The sequence below is a fragment of the Crocodylus porosus genome, unplaced genomic scaffold (genome assembly GCF_001723895.1).
Source record: "Crocodylus porosus isolate Cpor-Errol unplaced genomic scaffold, CroPor_comp1, whole genome shotgun sequence".
NCBI classification, from domain to species: Eukaryota; Metazoa; Chordata; order Crocodylia; family Crocodylidae; genus Crocodylus; species Crocodylus porosus.
In genome coordinates this window covers 31,216,746-31,242,338 of record NW_017728911.1, presented here as the reverse complement: position 1 = coordinate 31,242,338, position 25,593 = coordinate 31,216,746, and the positions used below count along the sequence as shown (strand labels likewise).

Genomic DNA, 25,593 nt, shown 5'->3' with positions numbered 1-25,593 from the left:
CGAGCACCGCCAGGAGTGACCAGGAGTAACAGTCACAAGCTGGCAGAGGGTAGGTTTAGGTTAGATATCAGGAGGCGCGACTTCACGGTCAGGGTGGCTAGGGTCTGGAACCAGCTTCCAAGAGAAGTGGTGCTGGCTTCTACCCTGGGGAGTGTTTAAGAGGAAGTTGGATGAACATTTTGCTGGGGTCGTTTGACCCCAGTACTCTTTCCTGCCGTGGCAGGGGGTCGGACTAGATGATCTGCTCAGGTCCCTTCCGACCCTAGAAACTATGAAACTAACATTATACTGACAACCACTGTGCCTTTATAATCTCTGTGTGTATGTGATATGTGTGGGTGGGTGCTATAGTGTGTGTGTGTGTGTATATATATATATATATATATATGTACCACACATAATTAAAGAAGAGGGTCTCTGTATAAAAAGGACAGATCATTTTCAGGAGATGACAAACAACAGCTATTGGATCCCATTAGGCTTTGTGCTGCTCTTATTGAATTTGGGGGTAATGGGAAGACAGGTTTGGCCTTGTCCATCATACTGTAGGAGGTCCTAATCCCTGTTTACTAACCAGGTGGCTCAGGTACTCAGTGAACTCCTACTGTGGGGAGAGAGGGAGCTTAGTGCAAACCCGCAGAGCTACCCCAGGGACAAATCTAGCCATACCAGTACATACCATGCTCTGCTGTGGCTACATGTGACCAAAGTCTCATTATGGGGAGACTTCATGAATCATCCTGTGTTTCATGAGATGCCTGCACCAGATACCTGCCAGCCAGTGCTCATTTATATCCCAGTGTCCCTTTCATCAGAGAGAAGTGGTTTGGGAACCCCTGGTCTGATGCAAATTCGGGTCATTATACCCTGCCAGCCTATATTTCCCTACCGGCCTCATTTGGATCAAAGGGGATTCTTTGCTCCCTGAGCCAAGCTGTTGTGCAGCATTGCTATATTCCACCCCAGAGGTGGCTGCATTTCAGAGGTGGATGCACAGTATTGGCAGCAAGCTCTGGGATCCTGCCTGGGGGAAAGCGCTGTCTGAATGCAAGATCTTTGTTGACTGCAGCGTTCAGATTTCAGGAGAAAAAATAAAAGGGAAAATGAAGTCAACATCTCCTCCCACTTCATTCCACATCTAAAATCTCCCTTAGGCAAAGTTCAGATCCGGACTTCAAGCCCCCTTTTTGGGGGCATTTAAAATCCCGGTCTTTGGTTCAACCCACTAGAAAGGTAACGGTCATTTGCCAGATGAAGAACGGGATCCCATATGAGATATCAAAAATACCCACATATTAGGTCTTCTTGGAGTTTTGGTTTGGCGCCATCTTGTTTTCACCAGTTGTCCCCAAATCAGCATTTCATTTGCAGCCTGCTTCATACAGCTGAACCAAATAAAAAGGGAGGAGCAAAACTTTAAAAAGTGGAGCCAGCTGCATCAAGCCCTTGTCTTTTGGCAGCACGGTTCCCACTAAAACCAAAGGCAGGAGCTTCACAAGGGTCTTATTTCAAAAACATAACATTGTTTTACCAGATCCCAGTCTATCCTTGCACGGCCTCAGTTTCCCCACACAGCACCAATACGTGAGAGTCATACAATCAGCCTGGTTTCCTGTACACCCATGTGGCAACAGAATTGTAAACGTTGACAGTTCTGCAGTTTTGTAGCTTGTACAAAAAAAGCAATGGGATTTTAGATCCTGGTACAATTCAGCAGCCTGCAACACATCAGAAGGCACGTTAGTCTAATTAAGATTGTACCCCATTAAATTAGAGCACAGCTTGTATTGCCTGGGATGGAAGAAGTATTGAGGCCTCTTTTTTAACCCACTCAAGCTGGTGCTGCCCGCTGCCTACTCATAAGACTCTTGCTAGTGCCATAACATTAGGCTACATGGTCAGATCAGGTTCAGGCTCCAACAGGCTACAGTCTTGGAGGCAAGAAGGCTCCTAGTTTGCAAACACAGACTTCTGATTCCAGGTATAAACACCTCGAGCCTTGTCACTGTGTCACACCCTGGACAAAAAAACTCAGGGTTGCCACTCAAGCTGCCTTTGTGGATTGTCAACCCCTACCATTTCACACCGCAGCCAGACAGGGCCATTAGCCCAATCAACATCTCCAGATCTTTGCTCCTGCTTCATCTTTACCCCAGACAGGAGTTTTGTTACAGGGGTGATCACAGGGACTTGCTGGAAACCTTAAAGGAACTTAATCTCAGCAAACTGTAGTCAAGGTTATGGGAGGGCGAGGGAGGGATTTCCATGATGAACAAGTGGGAAAAGTAATGGAGTTGTGGAGCCTGGCGAGTTTTTTTCTGAGCTGTAGAAGGAACAATTTGAATGACAATAGTTCCTTTGTTAAAGGGCACCTGCGGTCAGGAAAGAGACTACGTAAAGCGGCACCTTTCCTTCAGTACAAGTTCTGCAGGAGATGAAACTCTAGGGCTTATTTGCACAAAAATGCACGTGAATTCACTAGAACGGGGAAGTTAAATGAGTTAAAGCCATGAAACCTGCGTGGGGACGTGTTCCAAAGTACTGGGGTCCAATTTCACTGCAACTTAATGCTCCTTCAAGGGGTTTTTTGATATAGGCTAAGGAGTGAATTTAAATAGCTACGCAGGTAGAGGTCCCACATGAACGCTTTTTTTCTGGTACTAGTGCGACATGCTTTTGTTTAGCTACCCCAGTTGCAAGCAATAGAAACTGAAGCAAGAAGGCAAGTCTTGCACTAAAATAAGAATGCCCAGCAGAAATGTGGGACGCACCGGTCCTGCACACACGTGAAACTGGTACAGCTTTCCCATCTAAGCAGGGACAAGATGAAATCAAGACCAACTCTGGACAAGGAGGGTTCGGGTATAATTATCCCATCAAACTTCTGGCAGAGCCTTTGCCCGGCTATTTAACATCGTTCTTGAGAGTAGGATAGGAAAGGTGCAAGACAGATCAGTCCTCCCCTGGCTGGGAGCTGGACTAGCAGACCAACATCACTATGACACCATAGGTCATTTCCATCTCTGGGGCCTACCAAATGAATGGAGAGTGTCTGTCAGACCTGGGACCTGTGCATTTCGGAGTCAGGCCAGCTTCATTCAGACCTCTCAGCGAAGCTGTGGGGGAGCAGGCTGGATTATTGTACACATTGCCAGATAGCAGACGTGGCAGTGTGGCCCTGGGGGGGACTGAGCACAGGGCTGGGAGCCAGGTGCTCCTGTTTCCTGGATCTGTGCCATGAACTCAGCGAGGTAAAGAACTTATGCACTCTGTGCCTCAGTTTCCCCCTCTGGAAAACAGAAGTGATGGCCCTTTTCCTTTCCCATATCAACCTTTACACAGCCTTTGGTAAGCCGTAAGTGCCCAGGGCTCAGCACGACTGTCTCATTCTGCAGCAGGCCGAGGGAACCCAGCTGGCTTTTCACATCCCAGGCGCTTGCTGGCAGCTAGAAAAATCATCTCTGGGCTTGTAAACTGAGCCGAAATTTGCTCAGGAAGCAGCTGGGGGAGAGATATGGGACCCCGCGGTGTCATTTTTACAGGCAATCCTGCTGTAACAGCAGAAGGAAATGGTGATCTCCAGCCAAAGAGAGACGTTCCAGCCTGGCCGGGGTCTGGGAGTATTTCCCTTTGCAAAGGGGCGTTTGGGGGCTTGGGGGTTTCTGCGGTTAGGCCTGTAGCAAAGCTGGCCCCTTCCCCTCTCTCTCCCATTACTACAGGGCATGGAATGAATTAATTCCTCCGCCCCTCGTCTTCTCCCACCCCTTTGCGTCCATGGCTGTAACAGGAGCCTGCCCAGCCCGGGAGGCGGTGCCCCTAGCTCCTGACTGGAGGAGCCGGAGAGAAAGGACGAGCTCTGTAGGCATTGGAAGGGACTGGGATGATTGATGGTTTGGGCTGTTTTGTCAAGGGGAGAGGAGAGGAGAAGCAGGGGGGAAAGAAGTCTGTGCAACCCTTCAGCAGCGCAGAGGCGAGGAGCTTGCCTGGCCTGGCCTGACCGCGTGTTTCTTTTCAGTCCTCCTCCTTTCCTTTCCATTGATTTGTTTTTTCCCTTTCTCTTTCTCTTTCTCTCTCTCTCTCTCTTTTTTTTTTTTTTTAAACTCTTCTTCCAGGGAGAGACTAGTGGTTAAACCTGGAGCTGGATGGATGGGTATGGGGAGAGGGGCAGGAGCCACAGCCCTGGGATTCTTCCACATCCTCCCTGTCTTTCTCTGCATCTTCCCTTCAGGTAAGCAGCAGCCCCTCGGCATCAAGACTTCCCTCGCCGTGCAGCCGGAGCCCCCCCGGCCGCAGGCCTGGCTCTCTCTCCAGCAGCTTGGCACATGGTTTAATGTGGCAGCGTTTCTCCTATTCTTTGTCTGCCAGGGTGGCCCCCACGGGCTCCCTTGAGCAGGGGGGGTGAGGAGGAGCGAGCCCAGCGGGTGCACTGCTCCAGGCAGGCCTCTGCAGAAGGGAGACTGGGACCCTTGACATGTGCCAGGTGCCAGAGGCTGCCCGTCAGTGGGATGCGCCGGCTGCAGCGGGGTCCGGTGCCTGGCACGTCCCCTTGGCTGCGGGCTGGAGGGCAGACCTCTTGGCCTGGCTTCAGGCACCAGCTCGTGCAACGGTCTTATAGGAACAGGGCTTAAGTACTGCATGCCTGCCCCCCTTCTCCGCTGTGCGCCCACGGTACCTGGGGTGGCACCCATTTAAACAGGGGGTCACACACCAGCGAATCCAGCCGGGCCCAGTCGGGTCAGGGTGGAAGGGGCCGGGTCCAAACACGCTGCCTCCTTTCCCGAGTCGCTTTGGCTCGTCCTTGCCGTGGGCTTGTAGCCCTGCCTGTCTCCTCTCTCTGGCCGTTGTCCAGGTAGAAAACTTCAGGTTCTTGGGTGGGAAGCAGTGGCTCCCGGCTGCCCATCCAAAGCAAATGGTGAGATTGCAACCAAATGGCAGGGCCAGCGTCTGATCTCCCTTGCCAAGCCTCCCCCCGCAGTCCCTCGCCCGGCTCATGCCCACAGCCACTTGCAGCTCTTACTAATCTTTCTGTTCGATAACAGTTCAGGGCCACCCCCTCCCCTGCACCTTCTCCCAGTTTGTTTGGCTTGTGTCAGAAAGCAGGAGAGAGCTGCAGAAGTGCAGCTGAAAATGCCATCTGGTTCCAATGAATCCCCCATAGTTTTTCACAATGTTTTTTGGCTGATCTCTGCCTGCAAATTCCTTCGAGCCCTGAGTGCTTGTTTTTGTTGGGGGAGGGGGAAGCAGCTCCACAGAGGCGGGCTTGTTCCTTCCAAAACTCTCCAGTTTCTTTAACTTTTTTTTTTTTTTTTTTTAGATGGTGGGGGGTAGAAATGGAGCAAGAGAGAGTGAAACCCTAAGGTTAAATCTGCCAGTTTGCTTTATTTGGAGGGGGGGATTAGTTTCTATAAAGCTCTTCCCTTGTTGATCGCAGGTTAGAAATACATGGGCAGCCTAGGGCTATGGAAGGACTCCCACAAGCAATAAATAAATATATAATGCATTACTCCCCCCCCCCCCGCAGTACTACCTCCCTTAAGCCTCAGCGCAGGAAAATAAACCTTTTGAGCGAAACGTTGGCACCGACGCTAGTTTGGGGCTTTCTTCGCCCTGTGCAAACGGGCAGGCAGAGATCTGCATTGCTGGGAGCTTTTGATCAGAGCTGATGCCTGTTGCCTGACATCTTTGCCCAGCGTTGGGGCTGAGTTTGGTGTGCGAGAAGGAATCTGCTTGGTTTGCTTGTTTGTACCAAGGGCTTTTTTTTATTTCTCTTATTCCTCCCTCAACTGTTAAATTCATTTGCAAGGAACTAGCAAAACAGGGCGGTCCAGGGAGATTGTGGGCAGCGTGCAGGGGGTCTTGGGCACCAGGGTGGAGAAAGCTCCCTGTTCCCAAGCCTGTACCTTGCTCTGCATTTTAATAGGGGTCCAAGAAGTGTGTGGGGGGGATGGTAAGGGGGGCCTCTGCACCTGGGTGTCTCCCTCTACTTCTGCCTCCTGCTAAGCATCTCAGCAGCACGTTGTAAAGAGGTGGCATAACCCTGCTGCAGTCTTAAAACTGCTCCTGAGAGTTATAGTAGAGCCCAGCCCAACAGAGCGCTCTGTGTGCGAGCCTAGTGCCTCGCCAGGTCCGACTCCGCGGCCCTGTATTTATTTTTCCCTTTTTATAAGACTTCGGCCCTGGTGCAGCTCTGCTCTCCTGCTGCTTTGACACTTGACGGCTGCACAGGGTGGGGGACTCTTGGTTTGCACGCACGAGGGCCTGGACCTTTGCTTCTCCTCTCGGCTCCCCCTGCCCAGCTCGGGGGTAAGTAACCTTGCCGGACGCACTGGAGAAAGCTGAAAGGGCACTTGGAGAAAAGGGACCAAATCCAGGCATCTGCACTAAGCAGAGCTGCTGTGGAGGAGACCAGGGGCCAGATTTTCCAAGGGTCACCCAGCGGGGTCAGATTCCTACGCGGATTCAGTGTCCAGCTGTTCCCGGCCGTGATCCTCAGCCCCAGCTCTCCTGAAAGTCCACCCGCCTCCTTCAGTGGCTCAGTGGAGCTGTGCTCCCTGGAAAGCCTGTCCTTGGGAGTTGTGCCTGAGACTTCAGGGGTTGTCCCCTGCTCCCAAAGGCCACTTGTGCGTCTAGCTGGGAGAAGATCCAGTTCCTCTTTGAAACTCGTGACCCCCTTTCTCCAAGGAGTGGGCATTTATGCCTCCAACCCATCCAGGCAGTGAGGCTGACTCCAGATAAGGATCCAGGTTTATCAGATAGGTTGATAAATGGCTTTTGTCTCTTAGCTGCAGCAAGGGATGTGATCTCAGCACTAAGCTGAAACTGAGAAGGGGGGCTTAGAGGTTGTTAAAACAACACCTTCTCCACTCTTAAAGTGACAGCCCGTGGAGCGTTCCCGGGCGTGGGGAGACAGGGCACAGCGGTGGCAGTGGAGAGGGGCTGTGAGGGTAGAGAAGAAGGAAGGGATTCAAATGCAATCCTGGAAATATTTGGTCTTTGCGGATTTCTTCTCCTGCTGAAGCTGGTCGGTTAGTTGGAGCGGGGAGTTGTGTGCGCTTGCCCATCTCAGGGGAAGGGGAGCTCAAAGGAGGGGCCTTGTTTGTAATGCATGTGATGTGGATTGCTGCTTTTTTTTTTCCCCCCTCACAGAAATCGCCTCTCTTTGATTCCCAGCCCCTGGCAAATAGGAGCTGGGAGCTGTTACTGGGAAAGTTGGGTTTATAATATCAGCAGCTGAGGTTTCTTCTTCTCTGTGGCCTGAACAGCTGCAGGGAGTCAGGCGTGCACATAAAAGTGATCACAGAGCGGCGCAGCCATAAAACTTCCTAACCTGGGGACTTGCTTGGTTTCTGCACCAACCTGCTGCCTCTGAAGGGGGGCAAGCCACAGTGACAATGAGTTTGGGGTCTCGCAGCTGAGCCCCCGACGGACACGCCGCTTGAATCAGGGCTCTCCTCGGGCTGGTAGCATGCTTTTGGCAGTCTCTCCTCGGCTGAGGCTGCACGCTGGGAGAGTCGGGGTGTTGCTGCGGGTCCGAACAGGCTCAGTGCAGAGCGGAGATCAGGACCGAGGTGCTTTGGCAGAGCTGAGCGGGTGTCAAGTATCAGAAGAGCAGGGGATGCCGTAAGATTGGCGTTACGTTGCTTTGCTGTTTGAAGGCAGGGTGACTAATCTACCTGGCTTTGCTGTTTGACAGAGCCGGGGCAAGGGTCAACCCTGGACTAGCAGAAGGTCCTTCAAGCCAGGACTGAGGGGTATTAGCAGAGCAGGTGGGGAGCCAAATATTGAAAGAGAAACCGGAGATGGAGGTGCAAGGACCAAGCGGACTGGAAGAACAGGCAGCGCCGCATATCAGGAGCAATGCGTGCTGGCAGAGAAGGCAAGATTTGGGGTGGGGAGCATTGCCAGTTGAGGAGGAGTTGCATTGGCAAAGCCCTGCTCCAGCATCACACAGGGCTATGAGTCCTTTTTCTATTTGAGGACTAAATTCCCTCATAAACCTTTTCTTTAAAGGCATCGAGACCTGCAGTTGGCCGCTCTCATAGTTAAGAGCAGGAACCCCGTAGCAGTGACATTTTTGGCACGAGCTGCAGTGGGGGTTTCAGCTGGAGCCTGAGGCTTTCTTTGCACTGGAGAGGTGCAGTTTTGCTCGCAGGATCATGGCTCCACCAGCTGACATTTCTGTAGTGAGGGGGAAAATTGAATTATGTCCAATTGCCAAACCAGATGCCATCCCCACGATGAAGTCATACGCTTCTTACGGCGAAAGAACAAGCTGGCTCCCTATGTACAAGCAGCCCGCGAAGCGCAGACTGAGCCGCTCTGTCTCGCGGCCTGGGCATGGCTGTGTGGAGCTGCAGTTGGGCGGAAAAATGTTGGACCCTTTCTTATAGCTCGTTCCTCGTGGCAGATGGTCCCTTGGGCTAAGAGCCCTGACTTGATCCCATGGGAATCAATGGGAGTTTTTAATTCGTGGGTCCTAATTCCTCTATGGGATCGAGGCAGACAATGCACTTCACTTGTGTCCTGACTATTTTGCAGAACAACCTGCCCAGGAGGCGGTGGGAGTCTGAAGCGTAGCTTGGCTTCCTCGGCTTTTGCCTTCAGTCTCCGAGGCCATAGAGAGCTTGGTGGCTCGGCTCCTGAGCAACCCAGCTCTTGCCGGAGAGGTGGAAATCGTGTGATGCACCCTGGATTCAACTCCTGTGCCCATGAGAGTGGCCCCCCGCACTGTCCGCAATGATATGACAGGCCTTAGGGGCAGAGCACAAAGCCCATCTCCCTTTGCTGGGGCGAGATGAGGGTGTGTGTGTGGGGGGGTGTTACAGATTCACGGGAAGCCTTGATTTGGTATTTTCCATTTAAAATCTCATTGACTTTATTACACTTAGACTTTGCAACCTGAGACTGCATCAAGCTACACATCTGAAAGTTAAGAGATAAGCCAGTGAATGTCAGGGCCTGGGCTATAGGCCACTAGTTTTGGAAGGATGTCTGGATTTTGCCTGTGACTTGCACCCCCATTGCACCTCTAGCCAGGGGGAAGCAGGCTTGCATCAGGCTGGGTGCAGCGGCGCTGGGAGCTGGGTATAGGAGGGAGGCAGGTGTCTGGGAACAGAGCTGTTCCCACCCGGCTCAGTCTCCAAGACAAATCGAGACGAGACTGCTTGGGGAGCTGTGGGGGTGTGGGCGCGCTTGTGTGCCTTTTCCATCAGTGGTGCGGGGCTCTGGCTGACATCGGTGAAAGGCAGGCAGCTGGCGATCCACACCCCGTGCAGAAATCAGCACCTCTGACTGGGACGCTGCAATTCTTGGCAGGCTTTTAATTGTCAGTATTTGCCTCGTTCGGATTGATGTGCTTCGGGCTCTTCTCTGTCTCCTCGTTCTGTGTCTCGTTTAGCTCGGGCTTGGAAGGGCTGACATCGCACAGGAACGCAGCTGCGCTGATTCTTCCTAGAGAAAGCACACGCGTGTAGGCCTGGAGCGCTCTCCCTCGCCAGCCTTCACGGCACGGTCTTGTCCCCGTTGTTGCACAAAGGGTTGAACGGCCGAGCGCCCCGCTTGTCCATGCCCTTAATGCAACTGGAGAGGGCTCTGGGCAAAATGCTGCCAATGTGAAATGGGTGGCTTTGCTCTGAGCCTGGCATTTGGTGAGCCCATCCCAGCGGTTCCCTAGGCTTGGAGATGGAGAGACACCCACTGTCAGCAACCTGGAAATCCCGCGTAAGAGATGGCAGGCAAAGGCAATGGAGGCTGGAGAACATGCCTCAGATCACAGGCCGCTGGCAAAAGCCCGCTAGGCTGGCGTGGAGGATGCTGAGCCTTGCGGTCATAGCACGGGGTGAAGAGTCAGGAGCACTCCAGGCCTCGGGCGTAAATTGGGCCTGTTCTGCACCCTTATAAAAGCACTTGAAGTCCTCGGGTTATGAGAAGAACCCGACCCATCCCACCCCTGCTAAGTCGTGGGCTCAGGATTTTGCATCCCTGGCCGCCGATTGCCAGCCGTCGGTCTAGGTGTGCATGTCAAAGGGGAGCAGGCTCCTCTGAAGCGCTTACAGATGTGAAGACCAAGGCCCCTAGACAGGCCCGCAGTCCCACAGGCAGCGAGCTGAAGGGCAGGGAATGGCCCTCGTGGCCTCCCGAACACCAGCTCGGTCCTGTAGCTGCAGGATCGGGCTGCCTCCGTCTAGTTGCAAGCTGCGCTGGCAGCCGTGCCAAGAGGAGCGCTGAACCCTGAACTCGAGTCTGAAGAAGGCTGAGCGCAGAGGAGGGGCTGAGCTGCGTCCTTGCAATTTCAGATGGAAATGCCTCTGCCCTTTTTCAGCCTGCTTAGCTGTGAGCTTTGAAGTTCACCTTTTCAAGCGTGGTCTGTAATTCCTGGAGCAGCATCTTGCACGGGGGGGAGTCCAGAGGCCCAGTTGAAAGCTGCAGGCCTTTGATTGATGGCTCCCTCTGCAAGAGCCGGCGCTTCCCTTTGGCAGGGAAGAGGCTGAGGTGAGCGCTTCCCTTGGCTGCCGAAGAAATACTTGCTAGGACCCTGTGGGAAGGGAGGTTGCCAAAGAAGAGGAGAAGCATTTGCTTCCTTGCAAGGCATTCTGGGTTCGTGGAAAGCTGATTCTCTGCGCAAAAAAAGCTGACTAAGTGACAAGAACAATCAAGGGCTACTTTAGCAGCATCTCTCCGGGTTGATCTGCTGGCTCGGGGATTTTTGTGCCGTGAGAGGAGGAGAAGAGAAGTAGGGGGTGACTGAGCTCTGTCCTGGGGATGAAAGGACCCCCCCTGAGGTCAGCCCAGGGACTGGCCGTGTGATACATGGTGGAAATAGGAAAGACCACTCAAGTGGTTTTGCTCCATCTCCCTTTCATTTTCTTTTGACTTAAGGAAACGCCTTGAAAAAAAGCCTTCCCCATCTGCTGCAGCTCAAGCCTGGGCAGGGCGGTGGGTGGATTAAACAAAGGAGGTGACACAGATTAAATTCTGCTGTTTCATAGGCGTAAATTGGGAATAACTCCCACCCAAGGGCCTTTCACCTTGAACTCAATGCATTCCTCCCAATTTACACCCAGGTGAGACTGCGCACGGTCCAGCTCATAACAACCCAAAGCGTCCCCGTCCATAATGCTACCCACTCCCCCGCAAAAAGGAGCACGGCCACTTTAAGACCATCGGGTGTATTTCCCCCCTTTAGTCCCCTCTCCCCCGCCCCCAGTTCAGTGCAACTGAAACCTGATCTAATCCCTTTGCACATGGGTAATTTATTGGTCTATTGGGCTTTTCTTGATGGCAAATTGCATTGTCTTTCTTCCTGGGTTGAGGCTTTGGAGCAGTTTGCTGCATTCCTGCAGCTCCTTTCTCAGGGCTGATCTTTCACACCCCCTCTGAGCACAGTCACATCAGTTTTATTGGGCCTCTTTGTTATGCAAACAAGGCAATAATAATCAGGCTATTATTCTGCAAGATTGTGCTTGATTAACAGTTCAAAGGAGGTCGCTGGAAGAAACGAATGCTGCCATGATGCACAAATCCTTTCACACTGCCTGGGTCAGATGGCCACTGAGCTCTTCCTCGGGGCTTGGCTCCCTTCCCCTTCTCCTGTTGAAACATAGTTGGACTCCATTCAAAGGGACGCCATCCATCAGTCAGGCTGGTGGGACCGGAGCTCTGTTTCCCCTCTCCCCACCACAGAGTCGCGGCCTTACATTTCTCTGCCTTGTGACAGGACGCAGGTTCCCAACCATGGGAGTGGCCCGCGGGGCGCAGTATCAGTGCTGCCCTGGTCCCCATCTCAACTCTGGGACATGGTGTAGATGCAACCCCCCAAACAGGTACTTACTTGCACGCTGGAGGGACCTTCTGATGATTCAGGCATGCAACAGAAACACAGCACGAGATTTATTATGGTAGAGGTTGAAGTACGGTATTAGTTACATGTTTCCATAGTCCCAGACCCAGCTTTTTCCTTCTACCCACAAACACAAAGTCTCTTCTCCCCACCCTTTAAGCCCTCAGCCCTTAAAGGCACTGATGAAAGACATCCAGCTTTTCATTCTTTCGTCCAAGCTGAGATCTAGGCAGCAGGGCTTGGCGATTTGTATGGCAGGATGACAGTGCTGGTTCTGAGATGAAGGTTTAATGCCGGGCGGGAATCTCTGTAAATCATCCGCTTGGTTCCTCTTTGGATTCTTGGGGGATTGGCTCTGGTTTGTGGCTGCAAAGAGCAGCATGGTGTTTCCTCACTGCATGTGTGCACACCCGTGTGAGTAGGAAAAGCTGCCTGCGGAAGAGCTGAGTACCTGCAAAACCAGTTGAAGCCACTGGGATCGGCACGGTGTTCAGCACCACTCATTTCTAAGTATAAGGATAGTTGCATTTATTCAGATCGCCTACATAATTGTGTGTTTAGGAGCTTTGTCTTAGGTAGTAATAATACTTGTAGTACGCCCTTTGTCTTAGTAGTAATAATACTTGTAGTACGCCCTCTGTCTTAGGTAGTAATAATACTTGTAGTACGCCTTCTAAGAAATCTTGTACTGTGTACATGACTTACATAACACATATAGTCTCTCTCTCTCTCTCTCTCTCTCTCTCTCTCTCTCTCTCTCACTCACACACACACACACACACACACACACACACACACACGTTTGGAAAGGAGCAAGTTGATTTATTTATAGCATGTGGGGATGGTGGAAGTTTATTAGTGACTCAGAAGGATGTTAAACAGTTATTTTCAATGATAAACATTTTAAAACTAGCAGGCCCAGGTAATGTACACCCAAGAGTCCTAAAAGAGTTGGCTGAGGTCTTTGGCTCACTGGTGTTAATTATGAGTAGCTCTTAAACCACTGAAAAAATCCCAGAAGACTGCTGATATTCAAAAAAGGGGAACTAGCATGATTTGGGTTACTACAGTATAGTTAGCCTCATATCAGTCATGGGGAAGATATTGGAAAAGTTGATGCAGAATTCAACAGATAAAGATTGAATTGCGGGAATGGAACTAAAACTAGTCAATAGAGTTTTGTGAAATAGAGGTCTTGTCAAGCAAACTTAATTTCACTCTTTGATGAGATTACACGTTTGGGCAATATATGTAACTGTGTGCATGCAGCCGACTTAGACGTTGGTCAGGCTTTTGGCTTAGTGCTGTACAACATTGCGATGAAAACGCCAGCATTATGTGAGAGCAAGAAAGTGTGTGCCAAGTGGATTAAAAGCTGGATAACTGACAGATCTCAAAAAGTAGCTGTCGATGGGGAACAAACATCCAAAAAGGATTTTGCGAGAGTGGGTTGCAAGGACAAGCTAGAGTCAGTTGTGTTCGATAGGTGCGTCAATGCTGTGGTAGTACATACAAAATCACTGCTGACAGAACTGGTGGAGGTGCAAAGATTGGCGGAGTGGTAAATGACAAAGAGAACAGGGCAGTTATAACAGGGCAACCTGGTTGGCCGGACCCCCGCAAAGAGCATTTTAAGAAGTCCTAATGCAGAATTATGGAGCGATGAAGAAGGGATGCCGGCCAGGCCTGCAGAACGGAGAAGGGATTCTGAAAAGGAGCGAGGAATCATTATGCACAAGTAACTCAGCATGAATGCCCAGGGTGATGCAGTGGCAAAAAGCTAATGAAATCCTTGGACATAGAAACAGGGGAGGAGGGGAGTAATTTTACCTCTGTGCCCAGAACTAGTGAGATCAAATAGTAGATTACTGTGTGCAGCTCTGATCTCCATTTTAAATTGGAGAGGATGAAGTTAAAAATCAGGGAGCCGGAGCAGATTCCTTCCAGCAATAGACTTCAGGACATCAGTTTGTTTAGCAGGAAAGATTAAAGGGTGACCTGAGTACAGAAGATAAGTAGGAGAAAGTGCCAGGTACTACGTGGCTCTTTAAGGTAGCAGAGGACAGCAGAACAAGAACCAAAGGCAGGAGCTGAAGCCATGCAAATTCAAGTAAAAAACAAGACATAGATTTTGTGATGAGGGAGTGATTAACCACTGGCACAAATTGCCAAAGGAAGTAGCAGAGTCTCTCTCTTGCCATTTTCAGATGAAGACTGTATGTATTTCTGGGAGATGGGCTTTAGATGAGTACAAACTTTGGGGCTCACTGCAGACATAACTGGGTGCAACCAGAGCCTGTGATATGCAAGTCAGACCAAATAATCCAATAGGCCCTTATGGCCTCAAACCCTACAGATCACCTCCTAAAAACAGGACATATGGCTGGGGCGGGCAAAATGCGGCCTGCCAGGCCATTCTAAATGGGCCCGCAGGACCCCTGAAAAATTTAGAAAATTAATAATTCATCTGCCCCTGGCTACCTGTCATGCAGCCCTCGATGGCTTGCCAAAACTCAGTAAGCGGCCCTTCGCCCAAAATAATTGCCTGCCCCTGATGTAGGAGCTTAATTTTTATTTAGATGCCTGAAGTCCAACTGATTTCCATGAGAGTTTAGGCACCTTCTGATTTCAGGGCTGTGAATCCAGGAAGCCCCAAAGTATCCTCAAGTGCCTAAATTATTTTTGGAAGTGGGGCATAATCTCCCAAATCACTTAGGCACTTTTGCAAGTCTTGTACACATCAAAAGAAAACAGCGTAACTCTGCCTGCTGTTTACACTCCCACCCTGAGCAATGAAAAAGACCCTGGAGGCTTAGCTGTACAGCACATTTCTGTCACAGAAGTGTATTTTGGGGCCCTTACTTCCCTTCTAGAGTCTACCCAAGCTAGCCCGTGAGCCCTGAAGATGCTACACTGAACTCCAGTGCTGTCCCAAGGTCTCTAGCAGGTTGGTTCAGGCCCATGCCTTTGCATCCTTACTGCAAGCATTACCAGAGCTATCTAGATTAAGGCCAGCATGGCCTTGCCTACACATGCTGCGTTCATGCCTCCAATAGCAGAACAGACAAACCCTTGTAAAAACTAGGGCTGTGCTCCTGGCGCCAAGCAGTTAGTTTCTCCTTACAGACCCTTTTGCGGCTAGCATTAATATCCCAGGGTCAAAGGCACCGGGGAGGTTTGATCATGGCTGGGAACACCACGTTTAGTTTTGTCCAGTTGCCATGAGGATCGCTGCATGTTAGATGTTCAAGAAGATGTGTATAAAAAATGAAGATCCCTACTGTGGAAGATACCTTAAAATCTTCACTCGTGCTCCTCCTGACAGGTGTGACAAGCAGTTTCTCCATCGTGCAAATCGTTACTGGCCCGGGGTAGAGGCAACCAGTGGCAACAGCGGCTGCCATTCTTGGCACCCCTTCAGAATGGGCTCTCAGGGCTGGTGCCCCAGTTGCCCACATCTAGCTATGTTGCCACATCCCAGTGAGTGCAGTAGCTCAATGTGCAATGACTGTCTGGTCTTCTGAGGACTTGTGGAGGGGCTGGACCAGGCTGAGTGCTGCTGCACCCAGCCTGCATTTGGCAATGAAAACAGATAGCGCTCTAGGGCAGTGGTTTTCAACTTGTGGTCCATGAACCCCTGGGGGTCCACAAACTATGTCAGAGGGCTCCGTGAAAGATGGTTTTGATCAATCAAGAGTACGTGAATACCCACACTTCCAATCCAAAGGAGTCTGCACCTCCATTTGAAATTTTTTAGGGGTCTGCAAATAAAAGCCACTACTCTAGGGGCACTGTGATGGAGGCACTAGGTGAAGAAAGAACTAGTGTGATGGGTAGGTGATTTGACATTAGAGAGGTGGTGCGACCTATTGCTCTACAAACCAGACCTCAAGTCAGTGAACTACAGCAGGTTACGGACCATCTCTGTACTCAAATTTAGACTTCCTGCAGCCATGAACTGTCGAACCCTTGTTGGCTCATAGCTTGTATCTGTTAAACCAGCCTGGAAGAAGGTGGGCCTGTATTCAATGCCTTACTAGGATTATTTCTCCATAGAAAGGATCGCTCAGGGGAACTGTACGTTATAGGTGGGGGGAGATTCGTAGATGTAGGGTCGGAAGGGACCTAAGTAGATCTTCAGGTCCGACCCCCTGGCAGGTGGGAGGCAGGTGTCATCCATATGACATGGGCCATGGCATGGAAACTAGTACCTGGAAACTACTATTCTTTAGGAACGAGCCTCACTTTGCTCACTGGTGCCTCTCCTGGCTGATGAAGGGGTGGCAGCAAGTCCCGGCTCCTTGAACCCAAGTTGCATACCCTGCCTAAGCAGACAGCCCCAATGTGGGGGATTTAAATGGAGGAAAGTAGGTATAGGGTTACCAGGTATTCAGGAGCCCGCACAGGAAGCTCATTTCCTTGTGCTTGCCCATACGTTCGAGAGAGGCTCAATACGGAGACTCGAGCAAGGTGTCGTCGGGATCTAGGCCGGGCCCGCGAGGCCCGCGCCAGCTTGCGATGCGCCCGTCTCAGCGATAGCAGCAGGGGGGGAGTTTCCGTGCGAAGTCATCTGTGGCTGAAAAACAGATCCATTGTGAGGAGATGGAAAATAGATTATGTGAAATTGAATAAACATCGTTTCTTGGCTTCCGTTCAAATGAGTTTTCGCTCTTATGCCAAGCTTCTGCCCTAGGAGACGTGAGCAGGCGGCAGGGAGTGCATGGCGTGCCAGGGGGGAGCAGGGGTTTGCTTTCTCTTTCCTCCAGAGATCGGTTTGCTCCCCGGCTGCCCCGTTGTGTCAGGACCGTTGTGGGTTTTCTCAGCCCCGGCGCGTGCCCTGCCAGCGGGTGAGTCATGCAGGTGTTTGTGTGAGCCGGAGGTGTCAGACAATCGTGGTATTGAACAGGTCAGATTGGGAGGTGCGGAAAGAGGGAGGCCTTGCCAACAGATTAAAAGAACAAGGCCACAAACAGCCGACCTGAGCGCGGGAGCAATTCGCTTCCCTGTGAAATAGGATTGACCCCGCCGCCTTTATCTGCCAACAAGGGAGAGATTAGGTAGGAAAGGCCACATCTCCGACTCCCTCCAGGTGCAAACACAGGGCAGGGCAGGCTGCTGTTTTCCAAGCCCAGGTGTCTAAGTGACACACTGTGTGCCGGGGCAGGGTACAGATGCATTTGCAAGGTACAGAATTGCATGTGAAGCCATTTCTTCTGCATGTGCCTTGCAGACAGACCAACACACAGACATGCGTGTGCACGTACATGGTGCACGCAGTGTCTCAGGCACCTGGTGTTGGAAATCTGGCCTTATATGGGGCCTCGAGTGAAACAGCAGCCGAGAATATTTGCCAAAGCCCAAACAATAAGATCTTTAAGAAAAAGGCTCCCCCTTTGGGCCACAAGAGGGAACGAAACAGGCTCGTCTGTTTTTTTACTTAGTACCTTATAAAGTAATGAGTTGCACATGGGCTTTGTAGCAGCCGCCCTGCGCTCAGCAGTAACCGTGCCTCAAGCCGTAGGTGTTAAGAGACCCGAAAAAGCAGTGCTGCGGTTATGCCCTGCATGCCAGGGAGGGCGAAGAGAGATGGGCAGAAGGGAGCTGGGTTTTAACATGTCACCTCTGATGCAGCAGCAAAGCCCTTCCTGCTTTGTCAGCTCGGGATAGCATCTCAACACCAGCACGGAGCTTCGCCTGCATCTTCCGACCCAAGCTAAATATGCAACCCCTTAAAAAGCAGCATGGAGTACCCTATTCCTGATAATAGCTGGAGTCAAGCATCGGGTCAAGCTTGCTAAAATCAAGCTGCGAGGGGAGAATCTCAACTAAGCTATAGATGGGGAGTATTGTGGCGTTAGGCCACAGGTAGATGGTTTAGTGGGTGACCCTGATGTCCCAATACCTGGCCTGGTGTTGCTGCCCTGCTGTTCCATCAGCTCCTTACTTCTCCCCTCTCAATGTCCCTAGTGGCATGGCAAGCTTCAGTCCGAGTGGCTTTGTTCCCAGAGAAAGAGAAGGATTTTCCTTGCATTGCACCCTTGCATACTGTCCAGCCCACACCTAGAGTGTCCCGTTTTGAAATGCGGCCTGTTTGCATTCCACCTGCCAGCAGAGCCCGCGTTTGCATCCTCACACGGTCGTACTGCTATTCCACGTCGTGGGGCGAGCGGCTGTGTGTATCCCCGCGGCTGGCCCAGAAACCCTCTTGCGCTGCGAGCAGAAGCACAGCTACGTAGGCACCGTGGCGCCCTTATGTCACGGGAATCCCGCTGGGCAGGGTTATATCAGCCCTGTTTGATCACAGATACTTCCACTCTGCAGCTTTTATTCTGCTAGCCCATGTAGGGGCTGGAGTTCGAAGTCCTAAATCCAGGCACCAATGCGTGGGGCGAAACGTGACCGAACATCCAGAAAATCTCATCAGAGCGAAACGCGCGGGAAAAGACTTCCCTACAGGTCTGTTGCCTGTGGTGAAAAGTTGGCTGTTCCCTGACCCAGACTCACTGCCCTCCACCAAGATGCAACCCCAGGAACAAAAATGAAGGGTCATGAAACACTGTGGGATTATACTTGTTTCCAGCCCATAGAAATGCTGGAGCTCTGCAGAAATCAGAGCCAGTGTAACAAATGAAAGGTTACAACCAAGTTACCTCTGGCTTCTGACCAGTGAAGTAAGAACGCAAAGGATTTCCAGAGTCCTTCGTCCTTTTTAAATGGACGAGTGAGATAAAAGCAATCCTATACTCCCTGTGCTTTGACTCGCACCTGAGCTTATTAAACTTGCATTTTAAAATTCCAAGTAAACTTTCCACTATTTCCTTTTTGCATTTCACTCTTCTTGGAAAGCAAACCCAAACTGGCCTTTGCATGCGGGATCATTTATTTATAGTCCTGTTTCCCCTCCTAGGGCTCCAGCACCACTTGTGTTTTGGTTTCCAGCACTACAAGGGAATGTTTAAAACATACTGTTTTCACTGAAACAATACTGGGTTTTGTAACCTTTTCTTTTTCTTTTCTTTTTTTAAAGCAAATCTTAAATTATTTTGGCCTAAACGCCTTGCCAACCTCCTCTAAACAAAGCGCAGGACAGGAATGCACATGCAAGGCTTGGAAAGGGACCCCAAAAGCATCTGGAAACATTGGGTTTTGTTCCGCTGCCTGTTTTGTGTGATCACGTGCAGTTTCTGTTTCTTGCCAGACTCCAAAAGGGATTGATTCAGCTAAAGGGGAGGGAAATGAGAGACGTTTTAAGCGGCATAAGGCTGGATTCACCCAGCAGGGAGCTGGTTGAGCGCTGTGGATGAGGTGGTCAAGGGAGGCAGTGCCAGGAATGCCTTAGCGGAGCTGCTTTCAAGTGCTGCCCTGGGAAATAGGCTTGCAGAGAGAACTCAGCCTAAACTCCCATTGTGCCGCCCCCTGCGTTGGCTGCTTGGAGTGTGGGTTCCCGTTGCATCCAGGATAAGCGAGCCACAATATCCTGCTTTCCTTGACTCACGCTTGCAGCTGGTACTTCAGGCACTAGGGAACTCGAACGGACACTCGGGGAAAGTGTGCGCCTGCAAGGGGGAGCAGCACTGAGCTGGTGAGATTTTTGCATCATCCCCGTGTCCTGGGAGGAACGGAAACCCAGCTGGCTAAAGGGAATGGGCTGTGGGTCCCTTTGCCTCTGGGTCACTAGTGCCTGCTGCCCAGACTGGCAGCTAGCTGGAAGTCCTTCATAACTTGTAGTGGCATCTGGTGGGTCTTAATCCAAATCTGGCATCCACACATCACTAAAAGCACTGCTGGCATTGGTGCAAAGAGACTGAGGTCTGGCTCGGCCCTGGAAAATAGACTTCCTTCACTGACTATTAGGCTCCTGCAGCTTAGAGAAGAGCATGAGAACAGCATCTGTGTTAATTCACTGGCGACATCCAGTTGCTGACGGTGGGAGTTTGCAAGACGTGTATATGAAACCTGCTCACTCCCAACTGTGTATCAAGTGACCTCCGATTAGCTGCCTGGGCCCTTGCTGTACTTGTGTGGCATCCAGGTGCAGACAGGACTCGTTGCCGCACAGTTCTGACACAAGAAATGGGGCATAAGTTAGCCTCAGAGGTGGCAGGCTGCACCTAAAAGCAGGGCTCTAGGGTGACCCAAAGTCACCGTGCACAGCTGGCGCATGCTTTGACTGATGTGTGTACCCCCTGCCCCCAACCCCCAAGAGCAATCAGTCTCATGAAATAGTCATTAAAGCAACCCAGGCACCAGTACACTTGCCTGCCCCTAACTGTGGCTGTTGTTGAGAATGAATGAAAAACAAAGGATCATCTTTTTGACCAGGAAAAGCAGGTACTTGCTCTGGGGTGGGTGAGGAAGCTGCATTTTGTCCTTCAAGGCACCCAGGTCCCAGCATAGACACTTAAACCTCTCACACAGGCCTTTTGGCTCCTCAGTGCTGCTTGGAGCGCTCAGCTGAAGCACCCAGGTTTGGAGAGCAAGCCCCAAGCATGCGGAGCCAGGAGCCAAAGCCTTGCTGATGCAGTACAAGGCTGCTCTAGTAGCTCTGAAGCGGGTCTGGTACCCACATACCAGGCCAGAGGCTGATTAGGGCTTTGCCTGGTTCTTTTCACACGTTTCCCCGTGATACCCTTATCTCCATGCAGCTTTATGAAAGTGGTGAGGCGGCGGCAGGCAGGCCAGAGGTTGGCAGGCGCTGTTCCCAGCATTAATGGAGCCGCTAGAACGTGCGTTGTGTCAGGGTGCTTGGTGCAGGAGATCAGGTGGTGGATAGCTGCTTGAGAAGGCTCCTTTGTACCTTGTTCCTTCCCGGCCCCGCGTTTCCCCCCGTCTTTCCAGGCTCTTGAGACGTCCATGGGCGTGGGTGCCTGGCTTTTGAGAAGTCAGGGCCAGAAGGGGGTTTGAATGCAGCTGAGGGGACCCTCAGCAGGGAACCCAGCACAGGGCTGGATGCTGAACCACCGTGGTTTCATGAGAGGGGGTTTCGTTTCCCAGCGAAGGTGATTAAATGGTTCAAGGCAGGAGTGTGAGCAGCCTAGTGCCCAGGGACCTGACCTGTGGCCATTGCTGACTGGGTAAAGGGTGTCACTTTTCACTTTGTCTGCACGGGGCCGGGATTTGCACAGACGTGGCTGCACTAGTGCAGATGCTGGTGCTGCTCTGGCACCTTCGACTGTATTTTGACAGGGGCCACAGCCGGAAAATGCGGGAAGCTGCACTTGTGCGTGGCACCTTTCTCACCAGCGTGTCACACCCATACTAGGGGCTCAGCCTGGTGCAGCTTTATCACTGCAAAAATCCCCGTGCGAACAAGCTCTTTGAGTATGGGGGAGCAGAGAAGCTTCATGCTGGGCAGAGGGCCCTGGCAAAGACCAACCTAGGGGCACGTTTATACGACCTGCCCAGATACCACCCTCCACAGTCGGGCACACGACTGAGCTCCAAGTGCCCGTGACTGTGTGCCCCATGGAGGAGCAATACATTACTCTGTGAGACAAGAGGAGCACGCAGTGACATCTGACTCAGGCATGTCAGGGAAGTAGTCAGAACGCAGATGGGCTTCGTAACTGTGGGCATCATTTGGGAGTACAACTGTGCAGTTAAATTCAGGCCTAAAAGCCACCCACTTGCTGACATCTCTCCCGAGGCTTAATGCCATTGGTCCCTGCCAGCATGGGCAGTCCCATAAGATCATCCTAATTCCCCACCACAACTGGTTTCTTCCACACTTCTTGCCTCAAGGAGTTGGTGGCAATGCTTCCTGGCTACTGTAGTGACAGTGTTTTGCTGGGGGGGTGTGGGTAGCGGGTGCTGCGGGTGACTGGTGCATTGGGCCTCCTGACAGCACTTGTGTCTTCTCTTCCTCAGCAACGTCTCCGTGCAAGATCCTGAAGTGTAACTCCGAGTTTTGGGCCGCCACGTCTGGCTCTCACCACCTGGGCACCGAGGAGGCGCCCGAGTTCTGCACGGCTCTCCGGGCGTATGCCCACTGCACCCGCCGCACGGCTCGCACCTGCAGGGGGGACCTGGCCTACCACTCTGCCGTTCATGGCATAGACGACCTCATGGTCCAGCACAACTGCTCCAAGGATGGCCCCACCTCACAGCCCCGTCTCCGGACGCTGCCTCCGGGGGACAGCCAGGAGCGCTCCGACAGCCCGGAGATCTGCCACTACGAGAAGAGCTTCCACAAGCACTCAGCGCCCCCAAACTACACCCACTGTGGGCTCTTCGGGGACCCCCACATCAGGACTTTCACAGACAGCTTCCAGACCTGCAAAGTGCAGGGGGCTTGGCCACTCATAGACAATAATTACCTGAATGTCCAAGTCACCAACACGCCCGTGCTCCCCGGCTCGACGGCCACCGCAACGAGCAAGGTAAAGCTGTCTGTTCCCCCACCACCCCATGGGGTTGTAAAGCAAATGGCCCTTGGAGCCACCCCTTTAATAACAACCTTTTTCCTTCACTGCCTCCCATCAAGCAGTTGGGGTCCTCACACTTGTGGTAGGTTACCTAGTGCCCTGAGACAAATGCCAGCCCACCTGGGGGACACCGGGTTGGGCCCACAAGCCCCCTCTGTGCAGACTCTCCCAGCACCTCCTCTCTCCAGATGCTGAAGGCCCAGCCAGTTCCTCTGCCGTGTCTCAAAGCCTGGCTTGCAGGCACTGGCTCAAATAGGTCTTGGCCTCTTTGGTATGTCTGCAAGCAAGAGAAGCGATTAGTGCCAGCTGTCGGACTCACGCTCAGGCACGCACGCATACAGCTCATTTCACATATGCCGCCAAACCACCATGGACAGATCAGTCTCTGATCTAAACCAGGTGAAAGACTCTATCCAGTTTGGCTGAGGTACCCATTAACAGGAATGTTTCTTGCAAATCAAGGGAAGTGGTTTTTCCACCCTCTTCAGCACTGGTGAGGCCCCACCTGGAAGACTGTGTCCAGTTTTGGTCCCCACGCTTCAAGAAAGATGTGGACAGACTGGGAAGAGTCCAGCAGAGAATAACAGAAATGATTAGGGACCTGGAAATCATGCTTCATGAAGAAAGGCTGAAAGAACTAGGATTACTTAGTCTGGAGATTAGGGGGGATGTCTTCAAATACCTGAAGGGAGATTATAAAGAGGATGGAGACAAACATATCTCTGTGGGTGAAGGGGGCAGGAGTAGGAGCATGGCATGCAGGTACAGCAGAGGAAATTCAGGAGGGATTTAAGAAGAACTTCCTGACTATGAGGGTGGTCAAGTATTGGAATAGGCTGCCTGGAGAAGTTGAGGAACCACCATTCCTGGACATTTTCAAGGGCAGGCTAGACAGACACTTGGCTGGGATGGTTTAAGTCAGGGATGGTCGTGACTTAAGCAGAGAGCTGGACTACATGACCTTGTGAGGTGCCTTCCAGCCCTGCTTTCCTTTTATTTATATCTAGTCTTCCTATCCAGCCTCTCACAACCAGGAATGGTTTTAATGCTGGAGGAGAAGCTATTTTCCTGGTGGAGATAATGAAGCCTCATATACCATCTTCCCTCCTGACCTCCCATACTGTTCTTAACTCCTTGTATGTGTGTGTGTGTGCACACGTGCATGTGGGTGCACATATGTGCATCGAAAAGGACAAAACCTTTTATTCTGGGACATGTAAACAACTGTCCTGTGTCTGTTTTGGTGCAATCCAAAGCCCAGGACAATCAGATAAAACCCAATATCTGTTCCTAACGTATGCGTGTGCAGGCACACGTGTGGACATGTGTGTTTTGGCAGTGCCCTCTGGTGGCCAGATCTACAGGAAAAATAAGGCATTTTGAATGCCAGACACGAGCAACCCTCACTACAGCAAGAGTGGAGTGCTAGCTCCTGTGGAAGAGCCAGAGATTGAGAGCTATAGCAATGGGCTTCTAGCATCCCCGGATATTTTAGTTACTAATTGTCTCTCTTGTCTGCAGCCAGGATGAGATATTTGGTGGGGCATTCTGGTCTCTGACAGCCAAGATAAGCATCCTACAGGGACCAGGTAAATCAAACACAGAGCCCCGGCCTGAATGTGATGAGATGTAAAGTCACATGTTTCAAGCGTTAAATCCAGGGCCTGTTTGAGCAAATATCTGGGACTGAGAGATACTGTTGCTGCTGGTGAATTATTCTTCACTGATGTGCTAAAAAGCTAGGAAGGTGCACACGCATGCCAAAGAAAGAAGGGGATAGTTTGCAAGCAGGGATCCGGATGCTTCAGGGGCCGCGCTTTTATAGATCATGGTTTCTTGCCTGCTTTTGGTATCCCTGGTGATTCAGCCATAGGCCGCCACTGTTTCTCTTGAGGTAGGAAGCAATGTAGGGTCAATGAAGGAGGCATTGTAAAACATCCAGGGCCATTTAAGCCTCCCAGGAATTATTTTGGGCCCTGTACAATGTTTTCCCATCACAACACTGTACCTTGATAGCTGCATAGGGAAGTCATGAGTCATCTTCTAATGTGGTGACTCAGCAAGATGATTGAGCAGGCGGAGCTATGTGAACAAGTGCCCTTAGCTCAGCACACCGGAGCTGGGAAGGATGGCAGCTGCCTGCTTCCTGCCTGGTGCTCTGCTGCTGTTCACTGGAGTGAGGCGTGTGACCTCCAGCAAGCCTAGTATAGACCCGCCAACACCTGACAGCCACAGAGCGAGACATCTGGGCTGGCAAAGAGACGCTTGCTTTTTAAATCCATGCACGCCTTCGAGACAGGAGACCCTGAAGCAGGGGCAAAGTGGGAGAAATGATTGCGAGCGGCAGGGGTGATCGTGTTTTTGTGGACAGCTGCTCTAGGAAGTGCCACCTCCCGCCATTCCCAGCGCTCGTTTGGCTCCATCACTGATAGCACGACGAGAACCAGTGCTCCAGGCCACAGGTGGGGGTTGAAGCACCATACCCTGCAAACCTAGCTGGCCCAGGGTTAGGAGGTAGGCTGTATTACAGCTGCCCTCTTGGCCGTAACCACAGCTGAACCCATGGGAGCGGCAGCAAGAGATTTGGGACGTGTTTGGTGTGGACACCCTTTCTGCTGAGATCCAAGGGGAATGCAGGGGCCCTGGGAAGCCATTTGGTGCTCTGTTCAGCTCTAGCAGAAGCGCAAAGAAAGCAGAGTTTCTCCCAGGACTGATCCAAGTGCTCCAGCAAAGCGGCGGTCAGAGCCAAGGTTGTAGGTGTTAGCTGTGAATTTCAGATCCAGGTGTGATCCTCACGGAGGTCTGGACTGGACCTGCTCTGTTGGATCAGAACGACCCCTAATAAATAAATTAAATAAACTCTAAACCTTTTGTTCAATGACACGAGGCCTGCTACAGCCTGACAAAAAATCCTAACCAGAGAGAGGTCTCGTTTGAGGGCACATCCAGGATCGAGAAGCTCTGGGCATCTAACCCCAGAGCTCCCACCATCGTGTTTCAAGCCTGTTCCCCTCTCTGAATCTGTACAGCAAGGGGCAGAGTGCTTCCCTGCCTCGTAGGCTTCGGAGGGGGCCTCAGTCCTATTCAAGGGGTCTGCAGCAAGTGAAGCATGCGAGGAACATGCCAAACTATTCGAGGATCGGTGTTTGGTGGATGAGAAGGAAGCCCAGTACAGCCTTTTGTGTCTTTTCAAATCAATCCCTTATGCCCTCTTCCTCCACTGAGGCCCCTAAAGAGGAAGCCTCCGAAAGCTTTGCCCAGCCCGTTTGAGCAATGGTGCATCTGAAGCCCAGAGGGGATTCGTGTTTCAGGAAATGTCTCAGAGTGAAG

The 25,593-nt window shown here is 51.6% G+C and overlaps 1 protein-coding gene across 1 annotated transcript in view; it reads left to right on the top strand.

Annotated features, from left to right (window-relative positions):
• The window catches only part of RGMA (repulsive guidance molecule family member a), a 38,159-nt gene that overhangs the window by 8,815 nt on the left and 3,751 nt on the right, over positions 1-25,593 (top strand). Inside the window, exons 2-3 of the mRNA XM_019533767.1 lie at positions 4,113-4,228; positions 21,707-22,218. Coding sequence (XP_019389312.1) covers positions 4,113-4,228; positions 21,707-22,218 — 628 coding nt within the window. The remainder of the gene's footprint in view (positions 1-4,112; positions 4,229-21,706; positions 22,219-25,593) is intronic.